Here is a 15,585-nt window from a genome sequence, read left to right on the forward strand (position 1 = left end):
AAACGCCAGCTCGTTTTTTTTTTTAACGAGACGTCGTGTCTACAGAGGTCCACCAGGGGGCAGCATGTAAGCCGAAACAAATCCCATCCATACAGATGCTTCATGGTCATGACGTTTCTTGGTTATTTTTTGACAAAAACATTTAATTCACAGCCGTGTAAAACTAAAATGAATCAGTGGTACAAAAAAAACTTAAGTATTTAATATTATCGTAGTCCCTGGTTTGAAATGTCTAACATCTGTATGAATGGTTTAGTAAATGAAAACCGTCTCAAAAATGTTCTATAGATTTTCATTTAAAGAAAGTGGTCTTTATATCCATCTCCAGATGTGGAGTCGACAGTAATAAGCGTTGCAGTCGGAGCCGCTGTGTTCACGCTGGGAGGCGTCTAGTTTCAGGAGACTTGCTATTGGTTCATTTCCAGATGCGCTGCGCTGATTTGCTGCAGCGCAAAGTTGAGCGTCGTCAAAGTCCGCAGATAGACCTTCATGTGGTTCAGATGAGAGGACGCACGGAGAGACGCACCATCTCTTCTCGCCTGGAAATTTGCGGTGCTCTTGATTTTTCTTTTGTTGGCATTTAACCCGAATCAAACGCAGATGTGAGTGTTATTTCCCTATTTATATATTACTAAAGTGCAATGTTGAAAAACGCCCAGTATTTATCTCGTTCTTTTTATTTTTCTGCAGAAACAGGATTCTAAACTTCACGGCGGACATTTAATCACGAGCCATGGTAAGTTTGTTCCACGTACTTATAATTCGACTGTTTCGTAGATGCACTCAGTGACTTTAATGTGAGATTGCAAAGATCGTTGCTCAGGAACCCGAACAAGCAAATATATAAAGCATTTTATACTGATCCTCGGAGTAAAGTCAAGAATGTTTCATTCCTTCAGGCTCAGTTAATTCAAACCAAACGGAACTGTTAAACTTGGTGAATCACTGCTGCTCGTTGTGTGAAGGCAGCCAAGGAGAACAGAACATTTTAAGAGGAGCAGAGTCCCAATGAGGATGTCCCAGTGGGCCAGATAAGTCTCTCTCCCCCCCCCCCCCCCCCTCCCCGGGGACAAATGGTTCAGCACCCACAGCTGTGATAACATCATGGCATTGTGGTGTCCAAGCCGAACACTGACAGGATGGTTCATCAAACTGAACAGAAGAACTTGTGTGACGATAAAAAGTTAAAGCTACTCCTTTTCTGAGGGTTTTTCGGAGCCTGCTTGCTGCCACGGGAATGTTTTGGATGGAACCGTTTTAAAGAAACGTGTCGCAAATGTGCTGCGTTGTTTTCAGTTCATCTGAAAGCTGGAAAATGATTTGATTCACAATTGAAACCTCATCATATTCTAGTTTGACAAGCGTTCGTTATTTCCTGCGTTATATTTCAGTCCTGTCAACACCAGTTTAGGGGGAATCCACATGAGAAATACCCCTCGTCCCTCCTCCACTTTGTTCAAACTTCCCCTCCCGCTCTAGGAAGCAGGGAGACTGTGCCAGTGTAAAAAGGTGCGTCCTGTTCTCTGAGCTATAACTCTAGTTATTTTCTGGGATCACACGGGATGGTCTCCATAAAGCCGCTCTGAGGTTTGTCAGGAATGCCTCGCTTGTTATACGGTCGCACAGCACAGTGATGTCAGCTGGTAAAAATCTTATTGGCCCGGTTATGGAAACAACAGACGCTGTATTTCAGTCCGGCCAGTGCACGAGGAAAGATTTTGGAAGCCAAGCGCCGCTGCCTTGTCGCCTGCTGCAAAAGTCGCAAAAAATTCTGCCTGCACCACTGATGTCTTGCGTCTTTCCTTCTCAGCTGTGCTTAGGCGACTCTGACTGCCTGCGGGACCAGATGCAGTGCATGGTGAGGTCCCTGCACGACCTGAAGCGGATGAGCAGGCCGAGGCCACTGAGTGAGCCGTGTGCGCGCTCCTTCGCCGTGGCGCGGCTCTGCAAACAGAGGGCCCGGCAGGAGCGGCTCGCCCGCCTGCGTGTCTCCGACGCCGGCACGTATGACTCCGCCTGCTGCCTGCACAGCCCCCTGGAAGAAGAGGAGGAGGAAGAGCAGCACCGGCAGCCTGACCGCTTGGCCCGAGGCTCCCCAAGCAGTGAGAAGAGTCTGGACTTTGACTCGGGTTACTCTGAGGCTTCCTGGCAGGATGAAGGTGTGGTGCTGAGGAGGACCAGGAACGTCCGAGTCTCCTCCTCGGCGTGCCTGCGCACAAACAGGGGACCCTCCGGCCGAATCCGGCCCAAGTCGACCTCGGACGCCTGCCTGGAGCGCTGGACCTCATTCGAGGCGAGTAACCCAGAGGACTGGACCACGTCGCTGCTGAGCCGCAGCCGAAACAGACAGCCGCTGGTTCTCGGGGACAACAGCTTCGCCGACCTCATAAAGAACTGGATGGACCTACCAGAGTGTCCCGAGCCAGCAGAGCCGAAGCCCAACGCGGGCCGCCGCCGCCTCGCCAAGGACATTTTGACAAACGTGCGGCGCAGGTTGGCGGGAGTGTCTAAAAGTGTGGAGGTGAGGCAGAGGCCTGCAGACTCCACAAGGCCCAGCCGGGCTGCAGAGGCCTCCAAGCGGATGTCCTGTCCAGTGGGGCTGCAGGCTCTCAAACCCTTCTTCCACCAGTCGCACACAGGCCTCCATCAGCCGGACGCCGACTTCTACAAGTCCACCGCCCTGATGAAGACCGGCAGCCGGCAACCCATCATATGCAGTGACGTCATCGGATACTTTTAAGTCGTGCTGTACCCCTGGACTGCTTGTGCAAAAAAAAAAAAAAAAATTCTATTTTTGTAATTGTGGTCCAAAGCGTTGCATCTGGATTAGTTGATTGCAATTTAAGTACTAACTGTTGAAATGTTATTATTGTAGCCATGTGTCATTAACATGAAGCGTCCTCCATTTTTCAAGTGGAAATGGGGGTGAATTTTCAGCCAAGTAGGCTGTAAACAAAATGTTCTACAGGGCCCTTTTCTGGTTAAACTGGGAGGCTGCAGTGAGTCTCAGTGAAGGACACGGACATAATTGTTCTTCATAGACATTTATTGAATTATTGCATGAATCACAAACCGCATCGTTCACTCAAAGGCCCAAGTACAGCGATGATGTAAAATACAGCCGGAGAAGCAGATGAGACCAGCTTCTCCACACAGAGATCTGGTAATAATAGTTGTGAAATTACATTTTGCAAAGTTTGTGCTTTTAGTAAGATAAAATGTTATGATTAATAACAAACATGATTAAAGTATGCCAGCGAAATAATAAAACAAATGCGGAAGAAACTGTTTGTAAACTCTTTGTAAACAGCTAAAGCAACTAAATGAGGAAGTTTTAAACTTCTATGTCACAGGAGATCAGGAGAAGTTTGCTTTGTTCCATTAAAACGGTCTCACGTGACGCCTTTTCGTGGGCATCACATGAGCATGTATCTGATGGGCGGGACGATCTCACAATCCTCGTCTTCAGTAAACGACGGCATCAACTCCAGCATCTTCTTGTGCGGAGGGATTTCTGTCTTGGTGACCATTTTCACCACGTCAGAAACCCTGAAAGTATACAGACGCTTAGAATTACAAATATTGAAATACTAACTAGTTGGAACAAAAAGAGTAAACCTTTTCAACAAGGCCGTACCTATTGGTGTCCTGTGCAGAGAGATTGGCTCTTTTCCTTATCAATACAACTCATCAAAAGACCAAAAGCAGCGAATCAAGTATTTCTGTATCTAAAGCGTAATCCTCTGTACGAGAACCACCACACACGTACACCTTTCTGCTGGAAATACTCAAGAGGCACAAAAGATTTGTTAATCAGTGGCTAAAAAATGTTACCTAACAAAAACACATGACTTTTCACTGCTGTTGAAAAATGGAACAAAACATTAGGGAACCATTATTGAGGATTTACATTTTCAGTTAAACGACACACGTAGTTTGGGAAAATAGGAAGTATTGCGAACACTTGTCTTTTCATGAGTGAATCTCTGACATTTGCTAAAACGCCAACTTCAAAATGAAATGATTTTGAATGGCGTCTGACTTTTTTTTTTTTTAAGCAGCGAGTTGCCTCTCCTGGGCCCCCCGACACAGGAAGCTCGGTGCGGGGCGACTGCACAGGAAGCGGCTGTTGGAGAGGGCATTTGTCATGTCCGCTTTCCACGCGGCCATCACTCTGCCCGCCTCCGACTGCCGCTCCATCCGAACCCAAACAGCAGCTCCCCGGGGACCTCAGCGCCATCAACAGACACCCGGCCCGTCTCAAGATGAATACGATGGAATCGAAACATGCCTCAGGGTGCATATTCTGGTGTGATAAGAGTTCACGGCACAAGGCACGTGGCCCGGGGCTTTATATAAAACAGCGCGGCTTCTCACATGATGAAAAAGGCGGATTCTAATTAAATAGTTAAACACACGGGAACCCGATGAGGGTCTGTCTCACTCGTCTGTCCTCGGTGGTGCATGCGAGCGTGTCAACAGGCTCTCTGCTCCCTGGTCTCAGAGGAAACACCTCGTCCTGCCATTAGCCTCTAAACAAACGGCGGGAGGCTGCTCGTGGCCCGTGTTTGTGCGGCGATATGTAGCAACGCGTTGTGTCTTTGCCCCGAGCTGGACGTACCTCTGCTGGAGCCGCTCTTCTTGCCCCACGTAGAGGGCAGCGCTGCCATAGTAGAGACCACAGATGCTCAAGTTATACGTGTCCTGCACAACAAAAAAGGGTTCATTTTAATGCACGGTACAATATAACAAATGCACCAAAGTGTAAACGAGGTCACTTCTGCAAAGACGGCGGTCAGCAGTGCTAAATGTCTGATGGTCGACCCGTGGCCCCGCACATCTGGCAAAGGTTAAACAAAACCAGGAGCAAATATGATCACTCGCCAATTTATTTTCCCTTCGCTTCGTTGGGACAAACGGCTAAGGAATTAATAAATCAAGCGTCCTGTTAAATCGACGGTCATGTGCTTGGACATTTCTACTGCAAGTGGCCTGTGTCGTATTCTAAAGACATGCTGAACATATAAGAGCATTTGTACTTAAAGATATGCAGGCGATGTTTCTCTTACATTGTATTAAGGATCACTATGGTTTGCAATCAACTACTTTATGTTTATAGTTGGAAAACTGTCATTACAGCATTTTGGATGGTGGAAGTGACAGAAATGATTCCACTTTTTATGCATCTCTGTTGTATGAAGATACAGAGAGAAGATTTTTGGCATTTTGGGAAATGTAAGTGTCAGATGAGCATGTATAAGAAGCACATAAAAGAACTGAGGCAACTGTTTTTCATCCATTGGAAGAAAGTTGATGGTTCAAAAAAAAAGAAGCTACTGTTGTGAACGGAAGGGATTCAATGGTCAATGACTGGAAAGAACGGAGGAAGGTGAACAGGTTTAGGGATAATAAACGTGCACTCAGTGGCACCGGGTGTGAGGAGAGTGTCTGTCCCCCCCGCTGAAAGGAATACGGAGGCCATACCTTGATATACTGGACAAGATCCCCCAAGGTCATTTCCTGTTGACCGCAGCGTCTGCCCTCGACGAGGAAGTCGTCCCACAGGGTGTATGTCCTCCCTGCGACCTGCCGATAGACACGTTGCACACACACACACACACACACACACACACACACACACACACACACACACACACACACACACACACACACACACACACACACACACAGTGGACAGATTAACTACCTTCTTGCTGTGATGGGTGTGCAGACACTGTCTGTTGGTGGACACTGAGGCAGAGGGACGGCATTTTTCACCACTGTGTTAAAAAGCAGCTGAGAACAATCAGCAGCTCTCGGGGGGTCAAGAAGGGGCTTCCTCGTGTATTACCTTCTCGCTCTTCTCAAGTTTCTATGGAGAAGACTTCACACGGCTTCACAATCAACTGCTGTGTAATTGGTTTTCACGTGTGACTCTGTTTACCATAATCATCCAACTGAATTCATCCAGGAAAATATAACAAATGTGTCACGTGGTCAGAAAAGCCCCCGATGACGCAGCCGCTGTTTGGTGAGAGAAGATCAAAACTTGGATGTAAGATGTGGACTCTGGCTAAACCTGGCTCCAATTATCTCCAGCAGCAGCCGAGGGGAACTTTTCGACTGGCCCTCACAACTCCAGACACGTATGTGGTTTTAGGGGTTTGGGTTTGCGGAGACACACTCGGGGCAAACCTCTCTTGAAGTCTTGACGGGTGTCTCGGCTCTTTGTCCCATTTTTCAGGCAAAGCACATTCGGTTTGCAAGTTACACTTCTGACGCGCTGTAGTTTGTGCAAACATTTCATGGAACAACAGAGCTTGTCGAACAAAAGGCCATTATTTAAAATAATCTAAATGCGAGGTCATTGTCCGACATTTAAAGGCACTTCTTTTAGGCAGTGAGTTTTTCACCAGTGGTTTATTGTGTGCAGATTCAGATTTTACACGATGATTTGCAGGCTATATTTACTCTTTCCCCTCCCTTCTTTTCTCTCTGTTATATCTGTCGCACAACTCTGGAACTCTGAAGCCCCCAAAAGATAGTTGAGTGACGTAAACTATTCAACACAACAGTAAGGAAGAAATCGAGCTGCTAAACATTTACAAATGGTTTCCCACACGCACAGCTACGTTTTCTTTTTGTCACGAAATCATAAGCATGAAAAACTAGAATGGACCGAACAAGCGGTCGTCTCTGGGGAAGGAGAAGGAATGTGAAGGAGAGAGTTACTGCGTTCCTCCTAAAACAACACTGAACCGACTCACCAGTGTGGAAAACAACACAAAAGTGGTGAGTTTAAAACGCAATTTTCTTGTACTTTTCAACAACTTCGTCCACTACGATAATTCTGAAAAGCTCAAGTGTGATCCTACTGAAAACCCAGACGTGAAGCGGACAGCCGGGATTCTGGGCGTTTGAACTGTTACAAACGGACACTTCACAGCTGTGAGGGGAATAGAACCACGACGGTGTTCATTTAAGTTCACGGCGGTCAAATCTCCCGTCCTCTGTTTCACGTGTCGGACTCCGTATTACGAATGCGTGTCTGGACTTCCCCCTGAAACACAATCGGTCTTTCCAAAAACAATAAAGAAACAATGACAATTCAAATACTGAACTACTTCTCACTTCTCCGTCATGGTTTCACTGATCCAACAAAGAATCGCATAGTTTGCATGTAAACTCTCCTTTTTTATACCGTTAAATCAAAGAATAATACTGATGTTTTATACTGGAATAACTTACTCCACAGGATTATTTGCCCCAAAAATCCATTCTGCATTATTAAACATTATGCTCGTTATAAAACATCCGATCGGTTCCCCTAACATCTAAAATGCCCGGCCCAAACGTCAGGCTACTTCCTCTTGTTGAGAGGGAAGCGTGTCGAGCTTCCCTGCTCTTCCCGACAAATCTGAATTTAGACAGAAACTGTGTCCAATAACAGAATTCTCATCCGCTGCATATCAAACACACACACACACACACTCCTTCCCCTTTCCACCTGTCTAGTTGCTATTACAGCTATTAGATAAAGCTGTTTATGACATCTCTGCTGCGTAAATAGAAATTATATATTTTGAAATGCTTTGGAATGGAAAAAAATAGCACATTTTAGATTAAGATCTAAAAACTGCAAGATGCTAAACATCTACCAACTTTAGCGTTCTGTTTTGAACACTAGAAAGATTTATATTCCATCCCATCCAGTCCGACCCGATTCAACCAAAGGCAGTTGATACGGGTCAACATGCATTAAAGCATAAACTTCCGCCTGACTGAATTACAGGATCAAAAAGGTCAGAGGATACTGGCTCGATCACAAAGCGCTTCTTCCAATAAGGCCCGAAAAACAAATGCCGACCAAACCGCGCGGTCCAGCAGCAAAACGACGTATCAGAGGGCTGTAAGGAATTAAATCAGCTTCAACTTGCAGTTCAAATGAATGATCTTTGTTATACTCGATGTTTGTCCCCACAGCTTCTTCTTTTTTGCCAGATTTTGAGTTCAGCCCAGCGCAGCCCGAGGAAGTTCAGCCGAGTAAACCTGATAAAGGAGGTAAAATGAATACAAGTCGGATCCACAGTCATGCTCTTCATTTGGCATTTGCCGTGTTTTCATTATGTCAGTTTCTTAATCCCGCCCTTTAAGACAATGGAGCACTTTTGGAAACAGGAAGCCGGGATTAGGCAGCAAACCTCGATAAATCCTCCTCCTCTGCCACAAGAAACAGGCGCGCTCCCGCCTCGGCTTCACTATCTGGACGGAACTCCCACCGTGGAAGCGTTTTTACAGCCCGTCGTGGCTCCTTCAAAGGCCGCGCTTTTCAAAGTGAGGCTTTGCGAGAGAGATCTGCGCGGCCTTTTTGATCGTCATTTCATTTTAAGCTCACTGAGCTTCCCTTTTGTAGATTTCACCAAAACATCACATCCTAGATTAGTTCTCAACTGAGCCTCAAGTTCAGCCACGTGTCCGTCCGCACGTGTTCACTATAATGTATATGAATGTATATACTATAAACAATAAGGTGTAAAATGTTAGAAGTCGCTATTTTTTGTTTGATTGAATGTGTTAAAAAAATGGAATCTTATTTATTTAAACTCTTTATTTTCTTTCTTTCTAAAATGTGAACTCATATACGTTATCGCTAAGTGTTTTATGATATGTAGGTTTTAAAAAACATTTTATACAAAAGGAAACCTCATTCCTTAAAGCTAAATCCAGGAAGTATCTCTCATGGTTCAAACAATCACTGCATTGTATGGAAATATAGAAAAGGGCAATCAATTTCCTCTTCAGCCGCATGGATACACCTTCACACCTACAGCACAGATCCAATGGCGATGTGCAGCGATACTGCCAACAACTCAACATCAAAGCACGGAAGCTCACAGCTCAGCGGGTGGAAAATGAAAATAAAATATACAAATTCACACCGTAGTACTTATTAGGATTTGAGGGAAAATGCTGGTACGGCTGTGATGTAGTAGCATCATTGTGGGCAAATGGTGACATTCTTCTGATGAAAAAACACAGTCATGAGGAGCGAGAAGCTCCCCTGATGACGTGGATGACTTCACGTCTGCCTGAAGCTCAGAGCACACAGACAGTGCTGTTGGTGGCTGAGCTGAATTCTGGGTAATGCGGGCGCCAGGCATCGGTTTTGATCTTTCTTTTTTTTCTGTCCATCTCTGACATTGGGGTGTTGTGCTGAAACGGGCCGAGTACTGTTTCAATGGAGATGACACCACCAAGAATATGTTAATATGATGTTCTCAAACCTTCACCTGTGGTCGATTTACCATAATTATAAAATGACAATGAAGAGCAGCTCGCATACATCTACAGGAATCCGTTCATCAGTGGACCTTTCTCTGAACGGGAGTGTCATCTGCTACCTGATCACTATTGATCACCTCTCTCTTTGGACTGCGATGAACAAACAGATGGCTGAGACCTCCCACGGCCCCCACTGGGATTATTTATCTATGACACACCGGAGAATGCACAGGGCACCATCCCAAAGACAACTAAAGCATTAATGCGAATAAAATATGCACACAATACGTTGTATTCAGAGTAGTAAGCTAGGTTTTGAAGGTTGACTACAGTAGTGCAAGTAGGAGGGTATAAGACACTTCTCAGCAAAGTGCTGAGTTTGACACGACGACGTAAGACGCCGGCAGTTAACTTTGAAAGGCTCCCATTGACGTGTAAAACAGCAAAGAGAATCTCAATGTGATTGTCTTTCAAATGAGAAGATAAGACTGAAAATGACCTGGGGCAGAAGGACCGAGTCAATAAAATGCTCCTCTTGCAAATGGGGCCATTGACATGCTGGAGCCTGCAGAGACGTGCACGGGGCAGATGTTTGATTGATAAGAGTCACACGTGTAAAACAACAAATTATCATCGAGTGGTCTGACGAAGGCTTGGCCTTGGATTCCACACTAACCTGCTGACTGTTAGTCTAGCCCTTACTGTTTGTTGGCATGTTCGTTGGACACACATCCACAAATGTTTCAGTCAGCAGGATCAATTCGCCCACCCCCACCCCCCCAAATGATGCAAGTTCCTGTTAATTTGCTTCTTATGCATAAAACCAGCACCCTGTCGAAGACAAACAGTCTTTAGGGGCTGTAATTACCATAGATCCCCAGTCTCCTTTAGGATCACATTTGTGGGACTTGCAAGACCAGTAAAAGTCACTTTATTTCTTTTTCCACAACATACTTGGACACGTGTATGTTGTTAGTCGGGGCCTCGTGTGCTCTGCATACACGACGGTCTGCAGGAGGCCAGCAAACAGGCACAATTAGCCATATGGGACATTATCCATACATGGGGGGGGGGGGGTTGTGTACACGTATGAGGTAACGGTTCCTGCGTGTCTTAGTGGAGAAAGGGTGAGGGGGCGAAGACGAGGCAGAATGTATGTTTACGGCCGTGATCTCAGCTCAGAAACTTGAATTTAATGTCACTCATGGGGGAACCCCGCGGCCCATCCCCCCCCCGCTAACATTGGTGCTTTAATGAGAGAATAACGGAGACCACTAATAACGTCCACATGCTTCAGTCAAACACGCCGGCAGAAAAGAGTTGGAAGAAACATGTAAAAATACCTCACAAAGTCAGCTCCATTATTCTTCCCCCGCATGGAAAATAGACAAACCCAGAGGAGAAGTACTAACATCTTGTACGTACTTGATTAAAATTAGCTCCAGAAATTTGTGAAGGGTTGTAAAAATAATTCCAGACGTACTTTTTAGGTGAACTCATCCGTTGAGTGTGTTGTTTGCGCAGCTTTAGTCACTCATGCTGGTCGAGCTTTAAGGTCCCACGTGCGTTTAAACACCACGAGCAGACGCAGTCTCGCTGTTGTGTTTCTCATCCAACACTCGTATTTCACAGTAGATGGTTGAAGAGGAACTAAACGCGTTAAGTTAGTTTGTTCGGCCAAATGGGGAGCGTGTGTGGAGGACTCATGATAAATAAATACGCCATCTTTAGCGATCTTTGAGTAGACAAACGATTTGTGGGGAACCAAAGAAGAAGTGGTGATGGAGCAACGCAGCGTGACTTAAAAACAGAAGGCCAACAAGACAATGGCACCAACCGTCTACGTTGACCACAGATTACTCATTATCCCGTGAGCACTATTGATGTGCAGGTCTTGAGTTACAAACTGCACAATGCAGATCCACGCGGGAGCTCCCGGAGGAGCACCGAGGGCCTTGGATCATGTTCACCCCCGTTTCTTTACTGGCACAGACTGAGGAGGCTAACGCAGATCCAGCCACATGTGGGCTCGCTTAAATCTCCCCTTTGTTCTTCTCCTTTCTCTCTTCAAGTCAGTCCCTGTTATGCGCAAGGCAGATGTGGGGTCTCCAATTATGTAAGTGCTTTAATCACGAATCAAGTAGCTGCAGGTTTTGCTTTCTGCATGTAAAACGAACATACAACCACCTAATGTACTCAGCTAACGTGCAAACATGTTGATGATGGAACGATGGTGTAAGAAACAGAACGCCTCCTCCCGGTGCTCTGCAGAACCCCGCAGCAAGGTCCCATGAACGCTCACAGGGAAATCTGTTTTCAATACACTGCTTCCTGTGAAGCCAGGAAACAGCCGGTCGTTTCTGCAGCCAATTAACAAAGAACCAGTGTGAGCGTCGACCTTTGCGCGGCTTCCTTGAGATCAGGAACGTCGCCTCCAACACCGCTAATTCAATTAAGAGACCGAAAGGGCGAGCCGGGGGAAGAGGGCGCCGCGTTCAGGCCGGTGGGGGGGATGTGGAGGATGTGTGCCCAGGAGAGGGAGTGTTTCCATGGCGCGAAACCAGCAGGCAGCATAGCGCACAAGTCAAGGCAGCGCACACTGGGACACAGTCAGGAACGCCGCCGCGGGGCTTTTTGGACGGAGCTATTTTAATTCTCAGCTGGAACACGTCCTCCTCTGCCCTGGCGTAGGGAGATGTTGCTCCTTCGTCTGCTTTACTGCGGCTCAGTTACAACTGCAGGACTCATTAATTGTTGTTGTGCTTGAAATAACGCTCAGTGTCTCGTCAGGTTTTGTTTCCTGCAAAAACAAGCGCTGCCTGCCGGCTTTCACTCAGGGTTTCACGCCATGTCTGTCATGCTATATTTGGCACTTACAGCCGACCCGAGTAACATCAAGCTTTCTGGCCGTTTCAGAGATATCCATCTATGCGAGCTCGCCAGACTCGCCACTCCTTCAGTGTAATGGCCTCTGCCTCAGCCCCCCCCCCCCCCCAACAGAAAACATAAACACGAGGAGGAAAAAGATACTAAAAAATAGTACAGCGTTTGTTTACATATTTCTGCCTCCATAACAGCAGCGGGTGTATTTCCGGGGGAAACTTCCTATTTTGGGAAACAGCTGCTTTAAAGCAACAATTTCTGGAAAAGGGGTCAGCGTGGTCGGAGTCCTCTGTGAACACCGGTGGTACACACGGCCGCATCTAAACATTCTAATCTAAAAAATCCCCAAAAAACTTTTCCCGAAAGCCGCCAACCCCAACGACCGACTCACAATCACGAAGCGCTAACCTCTTTGTTGTTGTGGCGCTGCGAGTTACATCCCTGCTGTGATGTGGCGGGATGAAAGCGCAACACTTGTGTGGTGAACGCCAGAACCATCCGTGAGGTGTTACCTGATATTAATGAACTGAGACTGATCTGACGAGGAGAGAGAGGCCCGAGTCACTGCAAAAAGTAAGCTGAGCTCTTGATGCCGCGTGTCAGATCAGAGATATTTAACGGCTGCACGTCCGAGGTCCCTTCGAACGCCGCCTAATAAAGCCTCTAATCTCAGAGAGATCAGAGTGATAAGAGGATATTAATAGCCATGTTGCTTTGGTGTCTGTTTTCATTACTGTGTGGACTAATTTCTGCTATTTAGAATACCGTAAATGAGCTAATATACAATGTGATGGGATATGAGACTGAAATGGCAGATATGAGTTTGTTGACCCACTTTCCCATTGAATTGAATGAGAAAATGTGTCGAAACGTTTGACTGGTACTGTATACAGTATGTTCACTACACACTACATTTAAAAGTCAAATATGTATCTAGAAAAGAATCAGACACATATTTCGAACTAATTCTGAAGACTAAAGACTAAAATGTTTTCTTATTTTCTCCGACTTCGATGACTTAAGTTTTGGCAGCTGAACATCCTTCTCTCCCCCTCCCTCCGCCTGCGTGTGCGTGCGTAACAGCACATGTGTGCTCCTCATTGACTTTGTCCCCATCGGCTTCAAGCGGATGCAGCAGCCCCACAGGCCCGCGTGAAGCTCTGGACCGTCTAATGTCCGTCTCGCTTTCTCGATCCTCCAAACGCTCGAGCCTGTGGCCTCTCGCTGAAACGATGTCAGGTGCCTCTCTTCTGTCCAGGCGCATCCGACGTTCCACGCTGCCTTCGGCAATGCTGTGTTTCTGCCAGCAAATTCTAAAAGAATGTGCAAACACTTTCGCTGGCCAAATTTACCGACAGCAACTGAGGGTGGGGGGCGGGGGGAGGTGGGGGGTTTGTAAGGAGGGAGGACAGCGTGCCTGGAAGTCGCAGCTGCCTTCACTGCAGCTGTAGCCCTTTTTTCGTCTCGTAGCCAAATCTTGAAACCAGACCTACAGTGTCTCAGAGCTCCCTGCCGCTGCACCCTCACGTAGCAGAGCACACAGCTACCTCACCCGCTGACCCCCCCATGACCCCCCCCGTCTGTCAGAGGTCCAAGGCTCGGGCAGCTCCCATATCTGATTCCCCCGCAGAGGGGAGATATTCAGGGGAAAGCAGTCGGGCCTCAGCGGCGTTATTTGACTGGATATCCTCTCAGACTTGACCCTGAGAGTCGAATCTGGCCGGTAGCTATTGCGTGTTTGTGTTTTAAAGCTTGGCCCGTGCAGCACAGAGAACTTGGTGTGAGCCGACACGTCGGGGTGGGATTTGGTCCTGAAAGGGCTCTGAGAAGAAGCTCTTTTCATTTCGGCTTTGAGCTGCAGACGCTTTAAATCCACATTATGTGTGCAAACCCAGAGGCCGACAAGGGCGTGTTTAAGTCTTACCTGCACCGAAATGCCCTGAGGATTGTGAGCTGGCTAAAGCCTCGGCTCATGTGCAAGAAATCGCCAGTTAACAGGGTTCTCTTACTCTGAGAGACACATTAATAACTTAATGCACGTCAGCCGCTGAGGAAGGACTGAAGGATCCACAAAGGAGCAGACTGATTTATCCTCAAAGCGGGCAGGCTTAAATGATAAATGTGCATACAGTGAGCGTCAGTCAGGCTGTATAAGGGGCCACTATGTGCGACTGACTGCTTTGTAAATCTTGTACCTTAAACTAAACACAGTCGCTGGCTGCGACTGAAAATGTCTGTAGGGGCTAAAGAGCTGGTACTCACTTCAAAGCCGTGGGCCGGGCTCGGTGGGCAAAACACAATGTGCGTGACTGGCAGGTACATGTAAGCCGTGCTGTAGGAGCTGATGTTCCGGTGACCCTGCACCAGTTTGTAGAGCTCCAGGCACATCAAGCCGGCCACCGCGGCCGTGGTGGTGGCGATGGCTGGGATGATCCTCCCGGCGATGCGCTTACTCTGTGGAGGAGACAGCAGACGTCCTATTTCTTATAGAGTCCTACGCAGCGAGGTGATTAGTGTGGCAGATAAATCTTGTGATGGGTTTTTTTTAAACAGTATTTCACCGTGATGAATGCGTATAGTTCAAAGCAGCAAAACAAAATCCCTCAAATGCGGGTACTTTAAAAGTGTACTGAAGTAGGCCTACAGTACTTAAGTGAATATTCAAAGCTACTTTGCACAACTGCTCGCATCTCAGAGACAAACTTCTTGTCTTCTTTTTTACTGCATTGCATTTCTGTCACAGCTATAGTTAGTTTGAATGTCAAGGCTTTATATAGCAAACAGATGCTGCATAAATACAGTACTGCATTTTGTAACGTATAATATAACACTGACAGGGAACATTCTGCGACATAAAATACTTGCTCTGCTGCAAATACTCTTGTGCTGTATAAGCGACATTGGTGTGTTTTGTATGTGAAGACTTTTGTTGCGTGACGCCATGACATTACACATCCAATTGGTTATCTTACATTTACTTCTTTATGCCAGACGCATTTCAATACAGGGGCATTGTCCTTTAATTCATATAATCAAACCCTCTATACTGACAAATTTGACACAACTGTATGACTGTTTGCAGCGTAGATACTGTATACAATGAAACGGGTAAAATGGTGACTAAAAGTCACGTTATTCCTGAACAAGATGCAACACGTGGAAGCGTCTTTTTCATTGCTGCCCCTCCCCCTCGCTTAGCAGCAGCACCCACTCCCCCCCGTCCCTCCATCTGTCTCGGGTGTTTGTCTGCAGCCGCGGCGGGTACAAGGCCGGGGCTCAGGTGTCACCTCCCGGGCGACAGGTAAAGTGCGGTGATTAGTTCTGCTCGGGGAACAATGGGTGAGGAGGCTGTTTCTGTGGCTTCAGGGCAGGTGTGTGCAGCACAGACTGAAAACATGACCCCAAGGGAGGGGCTCTTTC

General features: G+C 46.8%; 2 protein-coding genes across 4 annotated transcripts in view; one reads left to right on the plus strand and one right to left on the minus strand.

Annotated features, from left to right (window-relative positions):
- Positions 1-465: 465 nt before the first annotated feature.
- On the plus strand, positions 466-3,285 carry LOC120835506 (PAK4-inhibitor inka2). 3 transcript variants are annotated; one of them, XM_078091650.1, is made up of 4 exons: positions 477-602; positions 691-736; positions 900-1,509; positions 1,811-3,285. In XM_078091650.1, exon 4 carries the CDS (start codon positions 1,847-1,849, stop codon positions 2,738-2,740), a length of 894 nt encoding a protein of 297 aa, XP_077947776.1. In that variant the 5' UTR covers positions 477-602; positions 691-736; positions 900-1,509; positions 1,811-1,846; the 3' UTR covers positions 2,741-3,285. The 3 variants fall into 3 exon arrangements, with proteins under 3 accessions (XP_040060457.2, XP_077947776.1, XP_040060456.2); XM_040204523.2 differs by lacking the exon at positions 900-1,509 and having other exon boundaries at positions 466-602; XM_040204522.2 differs by having other exon boundaries at positions 900-3,285.
- The window catches only part of uba7 (ubiquitin-like modifier activating enzyme 7), a 106,051-nt gene continuing 93,496 nt past the window's right edge, over positions 3,031-15,585 (minus strand). Inside the window, exons 21-24 of the mRNA XM_040204475.2 lie at positions 14,428-14,619; positions 5,485-5,586; positions 4,622-4,704; positions 3,031-3,549 (exon numbers count right to left, since the gene is read on the minus strand). Coding sequence (XP_040060409.2) covers positions 3,417-3,549; positions 4,622-4,704; positions 5,485-5,586; positions 14,428-14,619 — 510 coding nt within the window. The 3' untranslated portion in view covers positions 3,031-3,416. The remainder of the gene's footprint in view (positions 3,550-4,621; positions 4,705-5,484; positions 5,587-14,427; positions 14,620-15,585) is intronic.

This window comes from Gasterosteus aculeatus, chromosome 17 (genome assembly GCF_964276395.1).
Source record: "Gasterosteus aculeatus chromosome 17, fGasAcu3.hap1.1, whole genome shotgun sequence".
Classification (NCBI taxonomy): domain Eukaryota; kingdom Metazoa; phylum Chordata; class Actinopteri; order Perciformes; family Gasterosteidae; genus Gasterosteus; species Gasterosteus aculeatus.

Excerpts from the sequence above, each read along its gene's own strand:
- LOC120835506 (XM_040204522.2), top strand. The coding sequence starts at position 1,634 with ATGTCAGCTGGTAAAAATCTTATTGGCCCGGTTATGGAAACAACAGAC.